The following is a 26,714-nucleotide window of genomic DNA, read 5'->3' on the forward strand; positions in this document are numbered from 1 at the left end:
AGAAGAAGTAATACCATTCTCCAGGCCTGTACTTTTCAACTCCTGAAACATTGGTAGTTTAAAAGGTGAAATTTAATACGGTTAACAGTTCACTTGTGCGCTGTTAAAGATCTTATCAGCGCCCACAAAGCAAAAAAAAACTCATTGCCTATTTCTGTGAGTTCCAATTGCTTGAAACGAAAAATAATCTCGTCTGGTCATGACTAGTATGAAATTCAAACCAGCTTTAAAGTGGATGTAAAGGGTGTATACCCCCAGGGCTGGTATTGCTTTGAACCGGTTGTGTGGGTGTTGCTTTGCTGGGACTGCATTGCTGTGAACCTCCCTGGCGGAGGAATTGCATTGTTGTGCAGTTTGCAGCAATCCTTTGCCTAGTCTCAGGATCAGTTGCTAGTTGGCCAGCCTGTGTGTGTGTGTGAGAGAGAGAGTGAGTGCAGAGAGCTGCAGTGCTGGATGCTCAGTTCTAGATTGCTCGCTCTACTCCAGTTTAAGGGTGTCAGACTGGCTCCTCTGGATGTGGTTGATGCTGCTGTGCTGTACCTGGAGGGACGATCGGATGGGAGAGGAGGAGGGTGGGTTGTCCCACACACTGTCTGAGTGCAGTCAGTAACACCAGGATACTGCAATACTTCAGAGGACTTTACTGTCCCGACCTCTATTCAGTTATATTGTATGAGTCTAGTTGCTTGTTAGAAACTGCATTTCATTAAATTCCACCTAGTTGTATTAATGTTCATATCTCTTACTGTTGTATTGAGTTACTGTGCTGCATGTTAACGTCTGTCTGCAGCAGGAGGCATGGCCTTGCTGGCTTCCATTCGCATTGTGCTTTGTCTCTGTACGGATGGGCCCTAGGTTATGCTGCACAGTGTGTGTTATAGGAAGGATGGATGGCTCTGCTCTGTTACTAGGGTATGCGTTAACACTCTGTCTTGGGTTGCAGGGGGATGTTTGCCATGCTGTGCAGGATGTGGCCGCTCTATCTATGATGGTCAGTACCTTCAGGCTCTTAATACAGACTGGCACAATGCCTGCTTCAGGTAGGAACCCAAGATCCTGGTTCTGTGTGCACTGTACACTCAGACTGTACTTAAATTGGCATTCCGCCACACTCAAAGCAAAAGAGGCTTGCTGGCCTGAGATTCAGCTGATTTTTATGATGTAAATAACATAACATAGACAAGGGAGTATTAATGTTAATGAAAATTCAGCAGAAAATTTTCCAACCATGGTGTTTTAGAACACGAAAGCATAATGTAAAGGTCTTGATTTTGTCCTTTGTTAGGTTTGTGTCCGAAGAGAGTTTTTAAGCTGCATTACAGCGTGGGTGAAGCATCATGAGGGCCCTGGTGTGGGAGCAATTTGAATTAAGAATATCACAAGTGTATTGACAATTTTACCTCCAAGCAGTTGTATCAATAATTATTGTGACAATACTGCATGTAACTCTAATGCACAGCACTCACCAGCTTAGCATCATCCAGGACCAAACAGCCTGCTTGATTGGCACCACATCCACTCCCTCCATAACTGATGCTCAGTAGCAGCAGTGTGTACTATCTACAAGATGTACTGCAGTAAATCACCAAAGATCCTTAGACAGCACCTTCCAAACTCATGACCACTTCCATTTAGAAGGACAAGGGCAGCAGATACATGGGAACACCACCATCTGCAAGTTCCCCTCAGCCACTCACCATCCTGACTTGGAAATATATCACCATTTCTCCACAGTCACTGGGTCAAAATCCTGGAATTCCCTCCATACCAGCATTGTGGGTCACCCCCCAGCATGTGGACTGCAGGGTTTCAAGAAGGCAGCTGGCCACCACCACCTCGGGGGAAGTTAGAGGTGGGCAATAAATGCTGGCCAGCCAATGATGCCTATCTCCCATGAATGAATGAAAAAAAGGATATGTGCACTGCATGCAGTTTACACTGAAATAAGTAGCATCATGCTTTTACTAACCCTCCCCATTCTGTTTGTAAATAAAAACAGAAATGTTCCAAAAGATTTTGCAGTATCTGTGGAAAGAGGAAGTTAACATGAAGGGGAAAGTTGAGCTGAAATCTGTGATCTTTTGTTAGTACTGAGGACTGTGAGATGACTGCATTTGTTACCAATGCAGTGCATGCACAATTCTAGTGCTCCCTCAAACTTGTTGCTTGAGTTCTGCTTCAGGACCTATGTTCTGGGGATTTCTACACTTGTAAAGATCATATTCATTATTCCATTTGTCCCATCTTACACCCAGAAAAATCCTACATTTTCTCTCTCTTCCCCTCTACCAACACTCCATCTTCCCCCACAGCAATATTGGGATTTCTTAAATCTCTTATCTATTGGTAAGTCTAATAGATGTTTTGGCCCGTATGTGGAGAAGAACTTCCTGATTATCAGTTCCTAAATCAAAAGCCCCAAGTGATTTAAGTTTTAAAAGGGCTTTCTGGCATGCTGGAGACAGCGGATCACTGCACATGTGCAGACAGGAATTTTGCATTAGCAGGGGATAGTGAAGTTAGAAATGTAATAGGTTGTAGGAAAGGCAAAGAAAGGGGTAGGGAGAATATAAGGGAAGGTGATAGGTGATGAGCATAAGAGAGTAAATGACACAGCTTTTATACAAAAGCTGTGTCATTTAATCTCTTGTGCTCACCATCTCTCACTTTGCCTTATGTTCTGGTACAAAAGCTGTAGGGTAATGGCACAAGTCAAGAAACAAAAGATGTGGCCCAGATGAGGTGTGACGTGTCGGACAGCAGTCATCCAAATGTAAAGGAATAAAAGCATCGAGCAACAAAACACAAAATAAATGAAGACAGAGGTTGTAATTTAATTCAGTAAGTCCAGAGTGTGCTGAATCAAAAGATGACCTGTTGCTCCTCGAACTTGCGTTGAGCTTTGGAGCACTGTAAAAAGTCAAAGACAGGGAGATGAGTGGGAGCAAGGTAGAGGAGAATTAAAATGGCAAGCACCAGGAAGCTGAAGGTCGCGTGTGTAAACTGAACAGAGGTGTTCTGTAAAGCGATCATCCAGACTGTTTGATTCCTCCAGTGTAGAGGAGGCCAGATCATGAGCAGTGAATGCTGCATCCCAAATTGAAGTATAGTTAAATGCTGTTTCACTTGGGAAGCTTGTTGTGGCCGTGGGTGCTATGACGGAAGTGTCTGACATGTTCCACAGTAGTGATACTGTCTGAATTATGGTACTTGCTGTATAAACATCACTGTAAAGATCTATTTGTTTTCTATTATTTTTGCTGATGCTTAATGCTGAATGTTGTAAGGCTCATCTATTAACATTTATTGTGGGGGTCAATAGGCTGTGGCTGACCTATGTACAGTTGACATCCCGCTCAGTAATTGGGCACATTGCAAGGTAAGTATTTTACACTGGGGTGTGCATGTACTATAGAGTCTGACACTGTTTAAATCTTGCTAAGAGTACTAACAGACTGTAGTAACAGCAATGATGCTTTGTACGGTAATCCACATTTCTGTAATAATGGAATCTTATACTGTCGTGTAGTAGTTTCCGAGGTGTTTTCCAAAATGTTTTCCAAAATGATGCCATTTTAACATTTGATGACATTTCCCCCCCCCCTCAGGTGTCTGCCAAAACAAAAGAAAGCAGCGCAGTAACATTCAGTAGGTATTGATTAAACTTTGTATGTTATAATCTCAATATGAAATCTGAGTCTTTAAAATATTTCATAAAAATTCTAATGATAGTCACAATCTATTGACTCTCTCAATCCACAGACTTGGAGTTGCCATTGACTGGACCAGCCATATAAATACTGTGACTATAAGACCAGGTCAGAGGCTAGGTCTCTGTGCTGACGAACACACGTCCTGACTCCCCAAAACTTATCCATCTGAAAGGCGCAAGTCAGGAGTGTGATGGAATACTCTCCTTATCTGGATGCGTGCAGCTCCAACAACACCAGAAGTTTGACATCATCCAGGGCAAAGCAAACTGCTTGACTGGCACCATAACCAGCACTCACTTCCTCGACTACTGGTGTAGTATGCACTTCAGCAACTTACCAAGCTCCTTCAACAGCACCTTTAAAACCTGCACCTTGTACCATCTAGATTGACAGGGGCAACAGAAACATGGAAACTCCACTGTCTGCAAGCCACATGTCATCCTGACTTGGAAATATACTACCCTTCCTTCACTGTCAGAGTCAAATTCCTGGAGCTCCCTCCCTAACAGCGTTGTGAGCGCACCTACATCATGTGGATTTTTTAATGGGATGTCGATATCCCAGGCTAGGCCACCATTTACCACACACTCCTAGTTGCCCTTGAAACTGCAGTGGTCCCTTCAAGAAGGCAGCTCAGCACCACCTTCTTGAGGGAAGTTAGAGATGGGAAGTAAATGCTGGCTTGGCCAGCAAGTCCCACATCCTGTGAATTAATTAAAAAATTGCAGACTTCAGCAAAACTCGCTATATTCAAGGGACTGGATGAACATCCTCTTCCCCCACTGCGTGCATGTATATGTGTGAACAGGCCTGCATTTGTATGGACGAATGTGTGCATGTCCTTCTTCCCATTTCTCTCTCTCTCTCTCTCTCTCCTCTTCTTCTTCCTCCTCCTCCCCTCCCCCCCCCCCCCCACCACCAGTGTTCAAGATGCACCTACAAGTAGTCCTGTAAACTCAATGTCTGGGGCAGACAATTCAAGCAAATCATCATTGTGTATTTGGTGGAGAAGCAGCGAGTGTTGAAGACAGTATCACGTTCTGTGTCTCCTATATTGCTGCTCCAATCTCCGGTCCCCTTCCTATTGCTTGGTTTTTTTTCTTTCTAATCTTGTCCTCTTGCCTTGCTGGACTGTCTGGTTTTCTCAGGCAGCAGCAAGAACTTGCCGAACATGACCCTGCCTTAGACTAAGGTGAATACCCCCAGCAGTTTGGTGAGCTCCTCATCATTGTGGGCTTCAGATGGTCAGGGGCAACGTGGATCATCTTGCTGTCCTGGACCTCATTGCTGCCCAAATCCGGGATCTCGATAGGTGGTCAGAAAGGCCAGGGCTCCAACCTTGATCCATATGTTGACCCTTGTACACTGCACAGTAGCTGATGGATGCAACCTCGGCAAGCTGGAGATTGGTTTTGACCTGAGCACATTATCAGCCACCGCAGTCATTGCCTTCCGGGGAGAATCCAGCTCCCACTCCCGCTATCTTGCACTTGTTCCCCTCCCAGCAGAGCTGCTAGGCTGTGGTCCTGAAATATTTACCAAGAACTGGTGTCTGGGGCTGACTTCAGCTGGGATGGCTTTGCACCTTGGGAGCAGCTGGTACTAGTGTATGAAACAAATGGGTATGTGGCTGGATAGTGTAACGGGAGGAGCTCTGAAAAATAAGGGTGCATGGAACTGAAGAATATAGATTGGGGGCAGATGTTTGAGGGCAAATACACATCTGGCATGTGGGAGGCTTTCAAGTGTAAGTTGATAAGGATTCAGGACTGGCACGTTCCTGTACGGATGAAGGATAAATATGGCAAGTTTTGGGAACCTTGGATAACGAGGGTTATTGTGAGCCTAGTCAAAGAAAAAAAAGAAAGCATTTGTCAAGGCTAGGAGGCTGGGAACACACGACACAAGTGTGGAATACAAGGAAAGTAGGAAGAAACTTAAGCAAGGAGTAAGGAGGGCTAAAAGGGGTCATGAAAAATCATTGGCCAGCAGGATTAAGGAAAATCCCAAGGCTTTTTATACATTTTTAAGGACAAGGGTTGGCCCACTCAAGGACAAGGGAGGGAATCTACGCGTGGAGCTAGAGGAAATGGACAAGATATTAAAGGAGTACTTTTGAGTCAGTATCCAACAAAGAGAAGGACTTGGTGCCTGATGAATCTGGGAAAGGGTGTGTAGATAGTTTGAGTCATTTTGAGATCAAAAAGGAGGAGATATTGGGGTTTTTGAGAAACGTAAAAGTAGACAAGTCCCCAGATGGGATATATCCCAAAATACAGAGAGGCAAGGGAGGAAATTGCTGGGGCCTTGAGAGAAATCTTTGTATTCTCACTGGCTACAGGGGAGGTTTTAGAGAATTGGAGAATAGCCAATGTTGTCCTGTGGTTTAAGAAGGGTAGCAAGAATAATCCAGGTAATCACAGGCCAGTGAGCCTTTTGTCTGGTAGAGAAATTATTGGAGAGGATTCTTTGAGACAGGAAGGATTTCCCATTTGGAAATAAGTGGACGTATTAGCAAGAGGCAACGTGGTTTTGTGAAGGGGAAGTCATGTCTCACTAATTTGATCAAGTTTTTTGAGGAAGTGATGAAGTTGATTGAGGGTAGGGCAGTGGATGTTGTCTACATGCAGTTCAGTAAGGCCTTTGACAAGGTCCCTCATGGCAGACTGGTGCAGAAAGTGAAGTCGCATGGGAACAGAGGTGAGCCGGCAAGATGGATACAAAACTGGCTCGATCATAAGAGACAGAGGGTAGTAGTGGAAGGATGTGTTTCTGAATGGAGGGCTGTGACAAGTGGCGTCCCTCAGGGATCAGTGCTGGGACTTTTGCTGTTTGTAATATATATAAATGACTTGGAGGAAAATGTAACTGGTTTGATTAGTAAGTTTGTGGACGACACAAAGATTGGTGGATTTGTGGATAGTGAGGAGGACCATCAGAAGTTGCAGCAGGATATAGATCGGTTGTAGGCTTGGGCAGAGAGATGGCAGATGGAGTTTAATCCGGACAAACGTGAGGTAATGCATTTTGGAAGGTCTAATACAGGTAGGAAATATACAGTAAATGGCAGAATCCGTAAGAGTATTAGTAGGCAAAGGGATCTGGGTGTACAGGTACACGGGTCACTGAAAGTGGCAATACAGGTGGAGAAGGTAGTCAAGAAGGCAAACGGCATGCTTGCCTTCATAGGCCGGGCCATTGAGTTTAAAAATTGGCAAGTCATGTTGCAGCTTTATAGAACCTTAGTTAGGCTGCACTTGGAATATAGTGTTCCATTCTGATCACCACACACCACCAGAAGGATGTGGAGGCTTTGGAGAGGGTACAGAAAAGATTTATCAGGATGTTGCCTGGTATGGAGGGCATTAGCTATGAGCAGAGGTTGGAGAAATTTGGTTTGTTCTCACTGGAACAACGGAGGTTGAGAGGCGACCTGATAGACATCTACAAGGTTATGAGGGGCATGGACAGAGTGGATAGTCAGAAACTTTTTCCCAGGGTGGAAGAGTCAATTACTAGGGGGCATAGGTTTAAGGCATGAGAGTCAAGGTTTAAAGGAGATGTACGAGGCAAGTTTTTTTTAGAGGGCGATGGGTGCCTGGAACTTGCTGCTGAGGGAGGTGGTGGAAGCAGATACGATAGTGAGTTTTAAGTGGTGTCTGGACAAATACATGAATATTGTTGTTCGTCCATCGTCATCAATGAGGACAACGATAGAGGTGGAGAGGCTCTTCCCGCTCAGAAAGGACAGTAGGACTTGAGGGCACAGCCTCAAGATAAAGGGGGGTCGGTTTAGAACGGAGTTGAGGAGGAACTTCTTCACTCAAAGGGTGGTGAATCTCTGGAATTCTCTGCCCGTTGAAGTAGTGGAGGCTGCCTCGCTAAATATTTTTAAGACGCGGGTTGATGGGTTTTTGATAAGAGAGGGGATTGAGGGTTATGGGGAGAGGGCGGGAATGTGGAACTGAGCCACGACAGATCAGCCATGAACTTATTGAATGGCGGGGCAGGCTTGAGGGGCTTGATGGCCTACTCCTGCTCCTATTTCTTACGTTCTTACGATGAGGATAGTGAGTTTTAAGTGGTGTCTGGACAAATACATGAATTGGATGGAATAGAGGGATATGGCCCCCGGAGAGGTAGCAGGTTTTAGTTCAGTCGGGCACCATGGTTGGTGCCGGCTCGGAGGGCCAAACAGCTTGTTCCTGTGCTGTAATTTTCTTTGTTTGGAACCTCAAGAAGGGGAGGGATCATATTGACCAAGGGCTATATAATAGACATACAGGCACTAAGATGACACTTTGAGAGACCACTTCAGAAACTAATTGTAAATCTTTTATAGTTTAGGAGAATTACTCTCAACCTGGTGTGTGCGTTGGCGGGGGGAGGGGGGATGGTGGAGAGCTGGGTAAAGTATTATCTTTTGGTTCTGTTAAATTCTGTTCAGTACTTGGTACTTTGAATTGATGTTCCTAACAAGGTGTGATAACTCAGCATAGAATTGCAAAGGTGTTATTCATTCTTGCTGAGCTCTGCTTTTGTTTATTTGTTCATGGGATGTGGGTTTGCTTGACTGAGTCAGCATTTATTGCCCATCCCTGAGGGGACATTTAAGCGTCAACCACATTGCTGTGGGTCTGGAGTCACGTAGACCGGACCAGGTAAGAACGGCAGATTTCCTTCCCTAAAAGGCGTTAGTGAATCAAATGGTCAATCTTTTTATTGAGTTCACATTTCACCATCTGCCATGATGGGATTTGAGTCTGGATCCCCAGAGCATTACCCTGGGCCTCTGGGTTGCTAGTTCAGTGACAATACCACTATGCCACAGCCTCCTTGTTTGTGCCAAGCCCATGCATAAATGTCCAAGGCACGCTTGACACTTGCTGTAAGAAGTGCTTTCTGAAGTGAAAGCACCTTGAGCTCACCATCTGCCTTGTGCTGTTGGCAGCGTCAATCTGTTGGATGCAGAGTGGTCCCACCAGTGCCCCTGGACTGGGAGTTGACCTTTCCACATTCACCCAATACTGCTCTCCAGGAGGGGGAGTACGCAACCCCAGATGATTCATTTTGATAACTTGAATGCAGATTATAGGGTCAACTGCAGCGTTCTGAAGAATGTGAAGGAACAGAGAGATCTTGGTGTTCGTATCCTCAGATCTCTGAAGGTTGTCACTCAGGTGGATAGAGCCGTGAAGAAGACTTATAGTGTGTTAGCGTTTATTAACAGGGGGTTTGAGTTTGAGCCATGGGGTTATGCTGCAACTATACAGGACCTTGGTGAGACCACGTTTGGAATATTGTGCGCAGTTCTGATCACCTCACTATAAGAAAGATGTGGAAGCATTGGAGAGAGTGCAGAGGAGATTTACCAGGATGCTGCCTGGTTTGGAGGGTAGGCCTTATGAGGAAAGGTTGAGGGAGCTGGGGCTTTTCTCTTAAGAGCGGAGGAGGATGAGAGGCGACTTAATAGATGTTTATAAGATGATGAGGGGATGGATAGAGTGGACGTGCAGAGACTATTTCCTCGGGTGGATGTAGCTGTTACTAGGGGGCATAACTATAAGGTTCATGGTGGGAGATATAGGAGGGATGTCCGAGGTAGGCTCTTTACTCAGAGTGGTTGGAGTGTGGAATGCACTGCCTGCTGTGATAGTGGAGTCAGACACTTTAGGAACTTTCAAGTGGTTATTGGATAGGCACATGGAGCACATCAGAATGATGGGGAGTGGGATAGCTTGATATTGTGTTTTATCATAGCTCGGCACAACATTGAGGGCTAAAGGGCCTGTACTGTGCTGGACTGTTCTATGTGACTTCTGAAAACCACAGTTTTGGAACGCCTGCTGTAGTGCTATTGATGAGTATCAATGTGGTACAAATAATAGATCTCTGACATGTATTAACAGCCCTTTAGACTATAAAGGACTGCCATGACTGCAGGTCGTCATTGGTCTCTGGTGTAGTCCCGGAGGATTCAGGTCGTCATTGGTCTCTGGTGTAGTCCCGGAGGATTGGAGGATAGCGAATGTTGTCCCATTGTTTAAGAAGGGGAACAGAGACTTTGCCGGGAATTATAGACCGGTGAGTCTTACTTCTGTTGTGGGCAAGGTTTTAGAAAAAATTATTAGGGATAGGATTTATAGTTATTTGGAGTGTAATGAATTGATTAGAAATAGTCAGCATGGTTTTGTAGTGGGTAGGTCGTGCCTTACTAACCTTATTGAGTTTTTTGAGAAGGTGACCAAAGAGGTGGATGGGGGCAAGGCAGTTGACGTGGTATACATGGATTTTAGTAAGGCGTTCGATAAGGTTCACCATGGTAGGCTTCTGCAGAAAATGCAGATGTATGGGATTGTGGGTAATCTAGGAAGTTGGATCAGGAATTGGCTATCAGATAGGAGACAGAGGGTGGTGGTGGATGGTAAATATTCATCATGGAGTACAGTTACGAGTGGTGTGCCTCAGGGATCTGTTTTGGGGCCACTGTTGTTTGTAATTTTTATTAATGATCTGGATGAGGGTATAGTTGGGTGGATTAGTAAATTTGCTGATGACACCAAAATTGGAGGTGTGGTAGATTGTGAGGAAGGGTGTCATAGTCTGCAGGGAGACTTAGATAGGTTGCAGAGCTGGGCCGAGAGGTGGCGGATGGAATTTAATGCGGAGAAGTGTGAGGTAATTCACTTTGGTAGGAGCAACAGATGTGTCGAGTATAGGGCTAACGGGAGGACTTTGAATAGTGTGGATGAACAGAGGGATCTAGGTGTGTGTGTACATAGATCCCTGAAAGTTGGGAATCAAGTAGATAAGGTTGTTAAGAAGGCGTACGGTGTCTTGGCGTTTATTGGTAGGGGGATTGAATTTAGGAGTCGCAGTGTAATGTTGCAACTGTACACTACTCTAGTGCGGCCGCACTTGGAGTACTGTGTGCAGTTCTGGTCCCCGCATTACAAGAAGGATGTGGAGGCGTTGGAGAGGGTGCAGAGGAGGTTTACTAGGATGTTGCCTGGTATGGTGGGGAGGTCCTATGAGGAGAGACTGAGGGATTTAGGGTTGTTTTCGTTGGAAAGAAGGCGGCTAAGAGGGGAACTTATTGAAACATATAAGATGATTAGAGGTTTAGATAGGGTGGATAGTGATAGCCTTTTTCCTCGGATGGAGAAAGCTAGCACGAGGGGGCATGGCTTTAAATTAAGGGGGGGTAGCTACAGGACGGATGTCAGGGGTAGGTTCTTTACCCAGCGGGTGGTGAGGGATTGGAATGCCCTGCCTGCTGCAGTTGTAAATGCGTCTAGTTTGGGGGCGTTTAAGAGATCTCTGGATAGGTTTATGGACGAAAAGGGATTGGTATAGGCTAGTGGGTCATTGTTTTTGTAACTGGTCGGCGCAACATCGTGGGCCGAAGGGCCTGTTCTGCGCTGTATTGTTCTATGTTCTATGTTCTATGTTCTATGATATAGAGATGTCCACATTGGACTGGGGTGAGTCACTCACCTGGTAAAGAAGCAGTGTTCTTAAAGCTCATGATTCCAAATAAACCTGTTGGACTTTAACCTGGTGTTGTGAGACTTCTTACTGTAAAGGGCTGCCTGTGAGTAATGTCGGATGTTCTCCTAAGCTATAAAAGAAGAGATTTACAATGGCACAGTACCTGAAGAGGTGTCCCAGTCTGTCAAATCCTACCATCGGTATTTGCTGAATGTAATGTAGAAAGCTAACCTAGATAGAGGTGTTTGTACACCTCCACCGGATATTTGATAGTCTGGAGGTGGCTCAAAGTGCTTCACAAGTACAGCAAGGAGATAAAGGCCAAGTGATGTGTTTATGGCAATGTTAGATGAGAGAGGAATGTTGGTAAGGAAACAAGGTCTTTGGTCAGGCAGAGTCTTGGTTTAACATCTTATGCAAAAGACAGTGCCACTGACAATCTCCAGCAGTGTTGCACCATGTGCTCCCATCTGAGTGGGGATTGAACCCTCAACTTTCTGACTTCAGGCAAGAAAGTTGCAACTGAGCCAAGATGACCATTCTTTCCCCTAGCCTACGTCCTCTATGTGCATTCTTCTGCTCTCTGTTTATTGCTTGGGTGTCTTCCAAATGCTGTTTTGATCAGGCTTTGACTAAACCCCATAGCTTCCTGCCCCCCCCAACTTTAGAAAAAATATTTACAATTGTGGGAGTTTATGATGGCGTGTTTGAAGAAACTGCTGTAGCTCTCCTGGGGATGTTTTATGGGCCAGTGCAGAGACAGCTTTAGTCTAATTTGTGGTCTGGTGCATATAGTTTAAAATAATCAAGGCTCCTGTTCTCGATTGCTGTCCTGTCAACTCCTGCTATGAAGTGTGAGTGTTGAAATTTAAGGATATAATGATATTGGACTGTCAGCCTCTGGGTGAATGACCTGCTCCCTCTCTGCTCACAGAGAAATACCTGAGGGCTGTGGAAGTATCACTGCAGTCTGGTGCAGTGGGGGGAACAGTCTAGCAGAGCACAATATGTCGATAGTTTTCCAGGAAATAGCAGTGTGTGTCATGCTGACCAATTCCCCTTTATGCGTTTAAGTATGTATTCCATGTGTTTATACTTGCACATTTTTAAACGTATTTTCAAATCCAGAAAAATACACGTCTGGTCTTCAGTTATTGAGCCTCAAGCGAATCCCAACTTTTTCTTGATTGCAGCAAAGTTTGTGCCATGGATTCTTGACTGCACACAGTTTAAACCCATTTTCCCCTCCATTTTAGATGGACATTTATCGGACGTCTTGGAGAGTTCAATAACCATCTTGAAGTGTGTAATTATAATTGGTCATAATGTTTCCCAAGGTAAACAAGAAAACAGTGGGATGCCTCAGCAAGGAAGTTGACTGGGACAGTATTGATTGAGTGCAGTATAACTTTAATAGTTAGTGTAATAACCTGGAATTAACTATTGAATAGGATGGATGTCTGTTAATACACCTACTAAAAGATTTGCGAAGCCTCATATTTAAAGTAACCAACTTTGAAACATAGAAAATAGGAGTAGGCCATTTGGCCCTTCAAGCCTCCACCACCATTCAATATGATATTGGTTGATCATGCACTTTCACTATCCCACTCCTGCTTTCTCTCCATACCCCTTAATCCCTTTAGCCACAAGGGCCACGTCCAGCTCCCCCTTGAATATATCTAACAAACTGGCCCCAACATCTTTCTGTGATAGAGTATTCCACAGATTCACGCCTGAGTGAAGAAGTTCTTCCTCATCTCTGTCCTGAATAGCTTACCGCTTATTCTTAGACTGTGACCCCCTGGTTCTGCACTTCCCCAACGTCAGGAACATTCTTCCTGCACCTAGCCTGTCCAGTCTAAATTATGACGAGACATAGTACAGGAAAGAGATAGAGAATCTGGTGAGATGGTGCAATGACAATCTCTCCCTCATTGTCAACAAATTGAAGGAGATAGTTATCAACTTCAGGATGTGTAGTGGAGGTCATGCCCCTGCCTATGTTAATGGGGACACTCGAGCGTTTAAAGCCACCCCCCGTATCACAGCTTGGTATGGCTCCTGCTCTGCCCAGGACCGCAAGAAACTACAAAGGATTGTGAATGAAGCCCAGTCCATCATTCAAACCAGCCTCCCATCCACTGACTCTGACCCTGCCTACACTTCCCACTGCCTCAGTGAAACAGCATAATTGAGGACCCCACTTACCCCGACATATTCGGGGTTGGCGGGAGGGGATATAAAAGTTTTGAGATCACGTACCAAATGACTTCTTCCCTACTGCCTCAGACTTTTGAATGGACCTACCTTGCATTAAGTTGATCTTTCTCTACACCCTAGCTGTGACTGTAACACTACATTCTGCATTCTCTCCTTTCCTTCCCTATGTACAATATGCTTTGTCTGTACAGTGCGCAAGAAACAATACTTTTCACTGTATACTAATACATGTTACAAATCAAATCAAATGGCTTTTGACAAGGTCCCACATGAGACTAGTGAGCAAAATTAAAGCTCATGATATTGGGGGTAATGTATTGATGTGGGTAGAGAGCTGGTTGGCAGGCAGGAAGCAGAGTGGAAATAAATGGGTCCTTTTCTGAGTGGCAGGCAGTGAAGAGTGGGGTACTGCAGGGTTCATTGCAGGGACCCCAGTTATTCAGAACATACATTAATGATTTGGACAAAGGAATTGAATGCAATATCTCCAAATTTGCAGGAGACATAAGCAGGGATCCACCAAGATCAGCACTGTTTCATAGGTAAGGACAGGAGCACTACTTCAATGTGCTGTTTGTTAAGAGGTTACGCTGAAAGGATCAGATATGACAGCTGACAGTGGCAGAGTCATGTGACTGTGGAAAGTCAGATATTACACTTAGCCACAAAAAGTAGTCATCAAAACCCAATCTTAGTAAAGATTACATTTCCCAAAACCCAAATGTCCCCCTTTTCATACCAAACAAAAGTTCCAAATCAAACCCCTTTTCTATAGTGAACAAAAGACAACTTTGCGTGCATAATCATGTGTGACTGTTACCCACTGTTATCATGTATTAACAGCTATTTACTCTGCTAGTCAGTATTTGCATATGTACTGTGCCAACAGTCTTTAAATCACGCAAGTTCCTTTAATAGATGCATGTGCATTGACTTTGGCTGTTCATCTGGGTGATGTTACTTGTCTGGCGAGTATTGGTCCTGTGGGTCTTGGTGATTATTGTTGTTCCATTGCAGTTGCTGGGGACTCGTGGACCTCTGGATTTGATGGGAGTTTTATATTTTGTACACCCAGTGAGATACCTTCTCCCTGAGCAGTTTCACCAGTCAATTGTACCTGTCTATTCCGCCTGTATAAATGGTTGAGAATTCCTGCTTTTGTAGATTAGATTTCATGGTATACACCTTGTAGCAGTCTCTCCCCAGCACTGTTAAGTATGGTTACTCTTAACCAGTTTAGGCTTGTTAATTTAAGTCAGTTGCAATCTCATTGTTTTGCCATTGTATGTGGAATGACTGCCAATTCTGCCATTACCATTCATTTTGACTGGGGATGAGATTAGAAAGTTTCCAAAGGTTCTCATGTTCACTCACCTAGTACTTACTTGCAGCCTTCAGTATGTGATTGCTTTCATTTTGTCTGCTATTGCTTTGTCCTTTTACTTTAAGTCAGTGTTTTCCTGAACTTTTGTTCAGATTTGAACATTTGTGTCTTTCTGAGCTGTGTCTTTGCACCATTTCTGAGGTTTAAAAACTATTTCTGACATCACATTTCATGTATGAGGACAGCAGTACTTCAGTGTACTCTCAGTGCGAGAGTTGTCGAACTGATCAACCATGGCAGCCTACAGTGAGCTTGACTGATGGCAGAATCGCGTGATTAGGTCAAACCAGGTAGTACACTTGGTAAAGGTTTCATTTCCCAAAACCAGCATAAAGGCCAATCCCCCTTGCTTTCAAAATTCAAGCTGGGCAGGTTTAAGGCTGCCAACTCAAGTTGGGATATAATCTTGGAGATTTTTGTCATGACCTCACTCTTCCAACTGCCCTGCCAAATTAAAGCCATCATTTCCACCACTCTCCAATACAGAAGTATTTGAAGAAAATTGGATGGGTGGGGGGGAGCAGGGGGGTGGGAAGCTCTTTGTTAATTCACTCTGATTTTTCCCTCCAGGTTAGTTTCAGAAGTGCACAAGTTATTGGTCTTTAATTCCTGAAATATCGGCACCCTTAGACGAGCTGGGAAATACAGTGACAAATAGAATGGAGTTTCCAGAACATCAAGTGCCAGAGTGCTGCGCATGGCCACAGTCTGTGCACACCTCATTGCACTAAATGAGTGACTTCTATCCACATCAGCTGTATGAATAAGCAGCATTAGAATTAGGAGACAGGAGCTGTCTGATTGGGTCTTAAATGGTGGGATAAGATTGTGAAAGATGTCAATTTTGAAAGCCTGGGAAATTACATTATTGTGAATCCAGCCCACTTCCAGATTGACTTCTTCAAATCAGTTCCTTCTTGATGTCATAAAGAAATTGACACAAATGTAAATTGTGTTCTGAAAGCTGTTTGGCATTTTGGAGCAAGGAGGGGCATTCAATGATCATTTCTCCTCAGCACCCACCCACCCACCCATGCACATACTCTATCTGATACTCTGTGATCTGGTTTGCAGTAGGAAGTGGGTTTGGTTGCTGTTGTCAGACCAATTCTGGCTGCTTTAGAAGGGCTAATTTTGGAGAGACAACGTCCAGGCAACTGTCTGCAGAGTCCACGAGCTGCTACTTCTGCTGCAGGCTTTCTGTCTCAGTGGGATTTCCCTGCAGAGTGTTAGAACTTATTCCGTGGTGAGAAACAAAAACTCAGGAGTGTTATTATCCAGAAGGACAGATGATGCTGACTCGCTGCTACAGGGTACGCTCCTCAAACCATGGAGTCAGGTGAGTAGCTGAGCACCAAGGAGGGTTACCCCTAACATTACCAAAATTCAGTGGGAGCATAGCTGTTATAAGGCTGTAGTAATCCAAAGACTTTGACTGCTGATCCAGAGGCATGAATTCAGATCCCACCACAGCAGTTGTGGAGATTAAATTCAATAAATCTGGATTAAAAGCTAGTTTTGGTTAGTTTATTAGTGTCGCAATTAGGCTTACATTAACACTGCAATGAAGTTGCTGTGAAAATTCCCTAGTCGTCACACTCCAGCACCTGTTCTGGTACACTGAGGGAGAAGTTAGCATGGCCAGTGCACCTAACCAGCATCTCTTTCAGGCTGTGGGAAGAAACCGGAGCACCCAGAGGAAACGCACGCAGACACGGGGAGAATGTGCAGACTCCACACAAACAGTGACCCAAGCTGGGAATTGAACAGGGGCCCCTGGGGCTATGAGGCAGTAGTGCTAAAACCACTGTGCCACCCATTAAGTACTGAATTGAAACTACTGGATTGTTGTAAAGACATATCTGCTTCACTGATACCCTTGAGGGAAGGAAGTCGGCCTGGCCTGGCCTACATGTGAATCGAGGCACACTATAATGTAAATCGTTCTTAACTGCCTCCTGGAATGGCCAAGCAAGCCTCTCAGTTGTCAAGTCAGTGGCTCACCATCACCTTTTTCCAAGGACAATTAGAGACAGGCAATAAATGCTGCTTTTGTCAGTAATGCCCACATCCTATTTTTTAATTAAAAAAATGCTCAAGTGTCAAAGACTGAGATCCATATCAACCTTTCAGCCCTTTTGTAGAGGTTACTGCTAGAAGCAACTCTCCTCCTGTCTGTGTCCCATTGCCATGCTCTTTTCCCAGTTGCTGCCTATTGTTGCTGTTCTTCAACCTTTTATAGAGGTGGTAGCAGAGTCAGAGGTACCGACTGCACCTTTTAAATCTATAAGTTGCCATCAGCAGTTGCCCAGCCAAGGCAGTGATTGCATTGATTTTTGAGTAGAATGGCACCAGCAAATTTGTGGGAAAACTGTACCTAAGGAATACTAGATGATGGTGTAGTTCATCAGTAGTGACAAATTTATACCCATCAGTACTGCACCCCAGTGACTTACTTGCTGCATCACTGAGACAAGGTTATTGTTAAAAGGGCCAGAAACTTCCTTTAAAAACCTTGAATCAAATTTTAAAAAATGATTGACTGAATTGTGCTTCAGTGAAAGGTGGGAGATGGGCAAGTGTCAGTTCCTTGATGCTTACCTCTCCTGATCCTTGCCAAACCTTGGTGTTTAACCTTTTCAGGATGTGGGTGTTGATGGCAAGGCCAGTGTTTGTGTCCATCGCCAATTTTCCTTGAGAGCAGCTAAGAGTCAGTCACGTTCCTGTGGGTCTGGAGTCACATATCAACCAGATTAGACCAGGTAAGGATGGCATATTTCCTTACCAAAAGGATGTTACTGAACCTGTTGGTTTGAGATGCCAATCGACTATTTCATGATAACCATTACGAGAATAGCTTTTCAATTTGAGATTTTTTAAATTTAATTTAAATTCCAGCAGCTGCCGTGGTGAGATTTGAACCCATGACCCCAGAGCATTCGCCTGGGTCAGTGCATTATGAGCCCAGTGACATTACTATATAACCAATCTTTCTTTGGCCTGTTAATTCAGGTGTGGGAATCAGCCAGGTTCTTAACACTGACTCTCTTCCCTTTTCCTAAGCAAAGTGGCATTTGTATGTGATGGGAGGAAAGTCCAGGGAGATGTTTTAGGACTGGGGATATGGTGCTGGTCCCTCATTCTCGTCCCCTCTGTACATCATCAAATAAAAACAGATGAGTTCTCAACTCTTCAGTTTAAAACTTTGTTGCCTCAATCTTGTTTTGGTCAAAGCATCTGATTTTTTACATTGAGTCTAGTGAGGTGGCATGGTAGCACAGTGGTTAGCACTGCTGCTTCACAGCTCCAGCGTCCTGGGTTCGATTCCCAGCTTGGGTCACTGTCTGTGTGGAGTTTGCACATTCTCCTTGTGTCAGTGTGGGTTTCCTCCCACAGTCCGAAGATGTGCGGGTTAGGTTGATGGGCTTTGCTAAGAAATTGCCCCCTTAGTGTCCAGGGATGTGTAGGTTAGAGGGATTAGTGGATATAATATGTAGGGATATGGGGGTAGGGTCTGGGTGGGATGGTGTTCGGTGCAGACTCGATGGGCTGAAGGGCCTCTTTCTGCACTGTAGGGTTCTATGATTCTAGTTTGATCAGGGTATTGAGATAGTGCACAGTTTTAAAGGTTCAGTATCATTGAGGGAACAGAAATGCAGTATGTAAAGGAGGAGAGATGACTGGTAGTGATTTTAACTTGAGGATCACCACACCTCAGGCAAGGTTGGGAAGGTGGGCCTTCATGAATAACAAACCCATGCTGTTGGCATCAGCCACTTGAGCTAATGCTGAAATCATTACATCAGCAGGAAGAAATCTTCCTGTAAAGCATCCAAGGGAGTGACAGACTGAAGCCTTCATCCTGAACTGTTAGCAAAAAACAACGCTGACCTTTTTACTGTTAGCTCCAGTGCCCACTCTGGTTGCTGTCTTAGATGGAATCAGCCTGTTTGTTACCTCGGTATCCCATTCTACTCTTCGAGACCTATGTCTTCTCCATCTCGAAGGTCATCTTATTCCACCTTTTTGTCACAGCCTCCCACCCACCGTAAATGATACTTCCTAAATCTCTACAGCCCATGGACCATCTGCTTGTAGATCCTCCTTGTCTCTGCCCTTGTTAACCTATGTTTTGCCCCAGGTCTTCAGATTTAAAATTCCAATCTTGTATTTAAACATGTCTTTCTAACTTCATCCAGCCGTACAAAATTATCTTCGCTAAACTCTCCCCTTTACTGATTTTGCTATCAGGTGCATACACTCTTGGCCTTTACTCCAAAGTGGGTGACTGTGCATTTAACTACCAAGAACTCATGTCTTCCCTAAACTCTGTCGCATCCTCCTGCATTAAGGCCCCTTTTGACCAGAGTTTCTCTTCCTTATATTTTGTCTTGGCTCAATGCCTGTTTCCTCATTTGGTGAAGTGCTTTGGGATTTTTTTTGTACTCGAGTTGTGTTAAATATGCTGTTTTTGTTATTATACCATCATTCTCGCTCTCAAAATAGTGATTGCCTCATAGAATTTGTACCCGCTGGTTTTTAGGTGTAATGATTTGAAGAAGATGTTGTCAACTCAGACTTCAATATGGTATCAGCCCCCTGCCACTCACTGGAGCAGGTTCCTCATACACTGCCCATTCTGTCGAGGGGCCTCTCACTGTCTTTTTTCAGGCAGGCTCCAATAGTCCAATTTCTGGTCTCAATGCTTGTAGTGCAGTCTCTGAGCATACTCCTGTTCTGAGGGCCTAACCTCTGCATCCCAGGTATTCCCACCTATCTGCAATGTTGAACACACTGGCCATGAGGTAGTTTGTCATCACTACACAAAGTTACAGCTCGCTGTCACGCAGAAGATACTTTCTTAAATCTCAGAAGAATATGTAGCCTACTGTCTTCAGTCAAGTTTTGTCTCCCAGGTTCAGATGGTTGCCAGTAATTATGGGGAATGAAAGTCTTTTTTGGACTTTCAGCAATTTTTTCAACGTGAATGTAGGCTCAGTTTAAGGCCCCTTTCCTACATTAGTCTGCAGACCTATCGCAGCTGGTCTTTAGTGCATTGGCTAGTTCCATTTGTAACTTGGTGATTGAAATGCCTGCTGTATTTTTTAATTTAGGTTCAGTTGCTGTCTATTGACTTTCTTCAAGTGAATTTATTTTTCTTCATGGAATGTGACCAGTACAGAAAGGTCAGCATTTATTGCCCATCACTAATTGCTGTTGAGAAGATGGCACCCATCTGCCGCCTTGAAGCACTGGAACCTACGTGGTGTAGACATACAGTGCTATTTGAGGAGGGGCTCCAGGAGTTTCACTTGAGAGGCATTGTGTTTTCAAACATTGAGACCAGAAATTGGACTATTGGAGCCTGCCTGAAAAAAGACAGTGAGAGGCCCCTCTACAGAATGGGCAGTGTATGAGGAACCTGCTCCAATGAGTGGCAGGGGGCTGATACCATATTGAAGTCTGAGTTGACAAGATCTTCTTCAAATCATTACACCTAAAAACAGTGGGCTACAAATTCTATGAGGCAATCACTACTTTGAGAGCAAGAATGATGGAGGGGAACTTGCAAGTGGCGGTATTCCCATGCATCTGACACCCTTGTCCTTCTCGATGATAGAGGTGGCAGGTTTGGAAGATGCCATTGAAGAAATCTTGGCGAGTTGCTGCAATGCATCTTGCAGATGATACAGTGCTGCCACTACATGCCAGTTGGAGAAGTGTGTGACTATTTCAGGTGGTGGATGGGGTGCCAAACAAGCGGGTTGCTTTTCTTCAGATGGTGTTGAGTTTCTTGGTGTGTAGTATTCCATCATGCTCCTGACATGTACCTTATAGATGGTGGACAGGTTTGGGAAGTGAAGAGGTGAGTTACTCACTGCAAAATTCTGAAACTTTCACTTGTTTTTGTAGTATTTACGTGGCTGGTCCAGTTGAGTTTCTGGTTCATGGTAATCCTCTGGATGTTGATAGCAGTGGATTCAGTGATGATGGTGCTATTGGATGCGAATTGTACTGAACATTGGAAGTGAAGGCCATTGATAGTTGCACTGTCCTGTATTTGACCAGCACTTAGCTTCCTGAATAGTTGGGGAGGATTTCGCTGGAATTATGAGGCAGGAGGTTGTGTCTTTTTTTTGGGAAATCACAAGTTAAAACCCAGACCAATGTACTGACTAAGTGATTTCACTAAGGTAATTATTACAGCCATACCAGTCTCTTTATATTGCCTCTCTTGTGAGGGGCAATCTGTTGTTGAATACGCCGCTACAGGCTGTGTTTTGAGGGAATTTCTCCAAAAGCTGCAGAATTGGTAACAGCCAATGACAGTGTAGATTGCTGTCAGGAGATTGACAGAACTTCCACGCCCTCCATGACAAAATGGTGCCAGGACCGTCCACCTGTGGTTTCACAGGAATCATTCAAGTGAAAGAACATTTCTATTTTTAAAACTGGAAGTTCTCCGAGCTGTTACTAGAAATACTAAAAACACCTGATCATTTATTTCACCTACTGACAAAGCAGTGACTAGAGGCCAGGTTGCACTTTGTGCTTGGGACTCTGTCTGAAACAGAGAAAATATACAGCACACAAGGATCTTCACTCAAAAGGCTGTGAATCTATGAAATTCCCTGCTCAGTGAAACAGTTGAAGCTACCTTATTGACTGTCTTTAAGGCAAAGAGAAATTCTTGAACAGTAAAGGGATTAAGAGTTATGGTGAGCGGGTGGGTAAGTGGAGGTGAATCCACGAAAAGGTCAGCCATGATCTTATTGAATGGCGGAGCAGGCTCAAGGGGCCAGATGGCCTACTCCTGCTCCTAGTTCTTGGGTTCATTTGGCTCATTGTGTCAGTGCCAGCCAAGAAAAGCTATCTGGCTTAATTCAATTATTTTTCTTTAAATGTATTGTGGCCTTTTTCCCCTCCCACCCTTTTCAGGCAGTGAGTTCCAGTCTCCTAAATCATTTCTCCACAACTGCCCTCTAATCCCTCCTGCCAATTACTTTAAATCTATGCCCTCTGGTTATTCATCTTTCTGCTAAAGGAAATGGGTCAATTCTATCTAGGCCCCTCTTTATAAAACTTAATATCCCCTCAGCTTCTTCCCTGTTTCCAAAAAAGCATGACCCCAGTCTTTACTTGCAGTAAAATTCTATATTCGCAGTAGCGTCCTTGTAATTCTCCTCTATACCCTTCCTAGCCTGATCACATTCTTCAAGTACATTGGCTAGTACTGTGCAGTACTCCAGTTGTGATATAATTAGTGTTTGATACGGCTCCAGCATAACCTCCCTATAAGTGTATTGTGTGTCCCTGGTCAATAAAGGAAAGTATCCTTTGTGCCATCTTAACTGTCACATCTCATCGACCTGACCTGTTACCTTCAAGGATCTGTAGACATATATTCCAAGGTCCCCCTCTTCCTCCACACTCCTCTCAATCCTGCCATACATTGTGTATCCCCTCCCCAAGTGTGATGTCTTTCACTTCTCCACATTATATTCTAGTTGCTAGTTTTCTGCCCATCTGATCAATCCATTGATAACTTCTTCCAGTCTACAGTTTCTGCACTATCAATTTTTGGATTGCTTGCAGACTTCTTAATCATGCTGTTTTCCATTTAAGTCTAACTTGCTATTAGATATATAGTATATCAATATTACAAAAAGCACTGGATCTTGTACTGAGTCCTGGAAAATGTCACTGGAAACTGCTTTCCAGTCACAAAAACGCCTGTCGACAATTACCTTTTGCTTTTTGTCACTGAGCCAGTTTTGATCCAATTTGTTACTTCCCTTTAGACTGGTATGGCTGGAATAATTACCTCTGTAATTATTGGCCTCTTGCTATTCTGAACATTCTGGGGTAAGGTTAAATGTCCTGTTTTAAAACCGTGGTAGACTATTCAAATGTGCTGCCCTCAGCCTGCCTTGTTACCCCAAAGTTCAGTTGAGTTAGGCAGGCATAACCTTTCCCTTAAATGCGTGCTGATCCTGCTTGTTTAATCTGTGTCACACTGCCTCTCAAAGTTTTCCCTGTTATTTTTCCCAGCACTGTGGTTTGGCTGATTGGCCTGTAATTACCCACATTATCCCTTTCTCTTTTAAAAAAGAGATGGAAACTTTACAGTCCTTGCCACTGTGCCTGCAGCCAGAGAAGATTGGCTGCTTGTGCCAGTTTCTTTTCCGAGCTATTCTCTCTAACTCCGGATGCGCTCATAGTTGGCCAGCAGGTACTGCTGACTGCAGACAGAGAGGGAAGGGGTAATCACTGCATTGACCTCCAAGACGCCAGTTGGTCCAGAGGTCATGGGTCAGAGCTGTGCTTTATTCCCATCTTTGACAGATCCAATTTCTTCTGAAGCTTCGATGAAATTAACCCTGAATAATGTCGCTTCCTTAGCCTGGTGGCTGGGACCCTGCTCTCTGTCGTATAAGAGGTGGGAGGAATGGATGCACAAGTGCCTTATTATTCTTGTCTGGCTGCGGAGGAGCACATTTAAACCCTGCAGTATTCATTGTCTGACTGCCGAATCTTTCTACTAATCCCAGATCCTTTGACTGATATTCCTTGCGTGGGATGTTTAACTATCCAAGATGCTGCTATAGTGATTGATGCTTGTGGAGGGAGGGGCAAGATCAGAAGCAGTAGGGGAGGTCCTGGATTGTGCCCTGACAATAAGAAACTTTAATTGGCTGCATGATTATTGTGGTCATTGAAAGGGCTCTAGTAAAAGTCGAAAAGCATTTTGCTTTTAAAATCAGGGTTAGGCATCTGATTTATACCTTAAAATTCTGGCTACTTCACTTTAAAGACTCGAGTGTCCAGCTGAAAAGGACTGGTAAGAATGAGGTGTTAATTTTCACCATTCTTTACAATCTTTGCAGCAGGAAGCTCTCCAGGTCAGGCATTAGCGACTGTTCCCAGTTTAAAGATTAGCGATGAACAGCACCCTCCCCTCTGTTTAGCATTGAATTGCACAGGGGCCTTCTGCACCCTCTGCATGCTGATGAAGCAACGTCTGAAATTGCAACCCTTTCATGTTGTAACTTGCACTATAATCCAAGTCATGGACACTCGGATGTCTGGCAGATTTGTCATGTTGGTCAGATGCTCAAAGATTCATGTCAGTTCATTCCTTCAGAACTTGCTTGGTGCCTGAGATCACTCGACCTGTTCACACCTGTCCATTTTGTAATGTGGGCATCGCTGGCAAGGCTCACATTTGTTGCCCTTGGATGTGGTGGTGAATTGGTGCCACCTTGAATTATATGTTGTAAATGCATTCACGTGCTATTTAACTGAGGTGCTGTTTGATGTGTTTAATTTTATTTGGATTTATAACTGGACAGATGCTGGAGTATGAGAGTGAGTGGCACTGAACTCAGTACCTGATGGAAAAGCGGCAGCTCAGACAAGTAACCTGGCTAATTCCCTGTCTCTGTCTGTACAGGTGCTGTGAGTGTAACATTTCACTCTCTCACTGGTATTATGAGAAGGAAGGTCGGCTGTATTGTAAAAAGGATTACTGGGCCCGTTTTGGGGAACTATGCCATGGCTGCTGTGAGCGCATCACCAAAGGGCTGATCATGGTAAGTGGTCTGCATGAAGAATGGTGAGGCTGTAATGGATTGCATGTGTTTTCTAAAATACCCTCCTTAAATAAGGACATCTTGCATGAATTTGTGGGATAATTGTCATGTCTGCTTTGGCAGATATGAACAAACTCAGAGTGCCGTATCTAACTGCTGATACAAACCCAGTGCAGTTCTGAGGTTGTGAAGCTGGAGTGCAGTTAGTTGAATTCCATTCTTACGCAGATGCACATGGAATGACTGATGTAATCGCTGGGCAGAAATTACTTACGCCTCCCCCCCCCCCCCCCCCCCCACCCTCCCCCGGCTGATCTGGGATGGGGGGGATTTCAAGAAAGGATGCAGATTAAAGACACTGTCTGTGTGAACTGTGCCCTGTTCTAGCCCTTCTAACACAATATAACGTTGGACGGTGCTAGAATGCACAGTTAAACTATAGTTCAATCATTCTATCAACATAATGTGTTCCAGGAAAGTAAGCACCTCAACTCCCAACATCACTTCCAGTTATCCTTGGCAGTGCCACATTAATCAGCTGGGTGTGTTACTCTACACTGTGTGAATCTTTGCTTGTTAATCTTCTAGGTGGCTGGAGAACACAAGTACCACCCAGAATGCTTTGTGTGCCTCAAGTGCGGTGCATTTATTGGTGACGGAGACACGTATGCATTGGTAGAACGCTCCAAGCTCTATTGGTAAGAAAAGAATGTGGAGGCCAGATACCTAAGCTAAGTCTCCATTGTATTTAGTATTACATGATAAGCTGTTGATGGGGTTAATTCTTTTGAGTTTTGTGATTTTAAACTAGTTCGCTTATATTTGTGCTACTGCAGTAGTTTGGGTATTTTGTTAGCTACCTAAGGAGCCAGGGACCTGTGTTCAATTCCAGCCTCAGGTGACTGTCTGTCTGTGTGGAGTTTACATGTTCTCCCTGTGTCTGTATGGGTTTCCTTCCACAGTCCAAAGACGTGCGGGTTGAGTTGATTGGCCGTGCTAAATTGCCCCTTAGTGTCAGGGAAATTAGCAGAGTAAATGGTGGTGTTACAGGGATAGGGCCTGGGTGGGATTGTTATCAGCACAGGCTCAATGGGCCAAATGGCCTCCTTCTGCACTGGAGGGAATCTATGAGCCAATCTGAGGTTTTCACTATTGTAAGGAAGATAAGTTACACATTTTAGTGTTAAATAATTCTTGATGCACTGAACATTTCCATAATGTGCCGAAATCTGACACTGTGTGGTTCCTGTATGGCTTGTGTTGTACTGATAATGTCTCCATGCGTGCAATTTGTTCCAGGTCCTCTGTCCATAAATTGAAACCTGTTCAAATTATTCTATGGTTCTTGCCTATTTTTCTAATTGCTGTAGAGCAGGAGGAACTATTTTCTCTGATTACATTGAGAGGAGTAAAAAGTCTGACAACACCAGGTTTTAGTCCAACCGATTTATTTGATAATAGACTCACAAGCTTTCGAGGCTTCCCTCTTCGTCAGGTGAATGGAGAGTTCTGGCCTCAGACAGAGCAAAACCTGGTGTTGTCAGACTTTTTACTGTGTTTACGCCAGTCCAACGCCGGCATACCCACATCATGACCACATTGAGAGGATCAGCGTGGAAGCAGCTTGGATATAGTAAGCAGTGCTCGAGGCACCTCAGCATTCCTTGTTGCTAGTTTTCTCCCTCTCCACCTCTTGTTAGTCGACCACAAAAGGCCTCATAGCTAACCTATCCATTCTAGCCTGTTTTTGCCTCTGCAAGGAGCTGCAACAGGAGATTTTTCTCCCCCTTCCCCTTCCCCAAATAGAGATTAATTGTCTTAGCACAGATTAGGTAATGAATGTAGGGCAATCTAATGTGAAGCCTAGTATCTCAAAGGTGCAAATTTTAGATCTTTAACAGAGTTTGGTAACAATCTTTGTTGCTGTTTTATATTTATGCATTTTACCTGCTTGTGTTTCCTGCAGTGGCTGCTGCTATTATCAGACGATAGTCACGCCTGTGATTGAACAGATTCTCCCAGCCTCTCCCTGCCCTCAGATCCCACACACTGTGACATTGGTTTCAATCCCAGCCTCCACGGAGGGAAAGCGAGGCCTCTCTGTGTCTATCGATCAGCCCTGCAGTCCCAGGAGTTCCTCTTCAGAACATGTGCACACCGTGCGGGTGAAGGAGTAAGTTGAGAATGATGGTTATAATGGGGAAGAGATTGTTACCGCCCAACATGGTGGGTGGAGGTGTCGATGGATACCTGCACTTTGCAGGTATTCTCCAACCAATGACCTTTGCCTCAGTTGATATGGTAGGGGGA

The 26,714-nt window shown here is 44.4% G+C and overlaps 1 protein-coding gene across 5 annotated transcripts in view; it reads left to right on the forward strand.

The window, feature by feature from the left end:
• Positions 1-385: 385 nt before the first annotated feature.
• The window catches only part of limk1a (LIM domain kinase 1a), a 70,712-nt gene continuing 44,383 nt past the window's right edge, over positions 386-26,714 (forward strand). The window contains exons 1-6 of one of the 5 annotated variants that reach the window (XM_080210392.1): positions 943-1,040; positions 3,609-3,648; positions 3,763-4,226; positions 24,266-24,404; positions 24,993-25,102; positions 26,371-26,577. In XM_080210392.1, the coding sequence (XP_080066518.1) occupies positions 24,402-24,404; positions 24,993-25,102; positions 26,371-26,577 (320 nt within the window). In that variant the 5' untranslated portion in view covers positions 943-1,040; positions 3,609-3,648; positions 3,763-4,226; positions 24,266-24,401. Of the gene's footprint in view, positions 573-942; positions 1,041-3,608; positions 3,649-3,762; positions 4,227-23,101; positions 23,252-24,265; positions 24,405-24,992; positions 25,103-26,370; positions 26,578-26,714 lie in introns of those variants that run through there. The other 4 variants (XM_080210390.1, XM_080210394.1, XM_080210395.1 and 1 more) reach the window with 4 other exon arrangements.

This window comes from Carcharhinus amblyrhynchos, chromosome 23 (assembly GCF_965287045.1).
Source record: "Carcharhinus amblyrhynchos chromosome 23, sCarAmb.v2.hapA, whole genome shotgun sequence".
Lineage (NCBI taxonomy): Eukaryota > Metazoa > Chordata > Chondrichthyes > Carcharhiniformes > Carcharhinidae > Carcharhinus > Carcharhinus amblyrhynchos.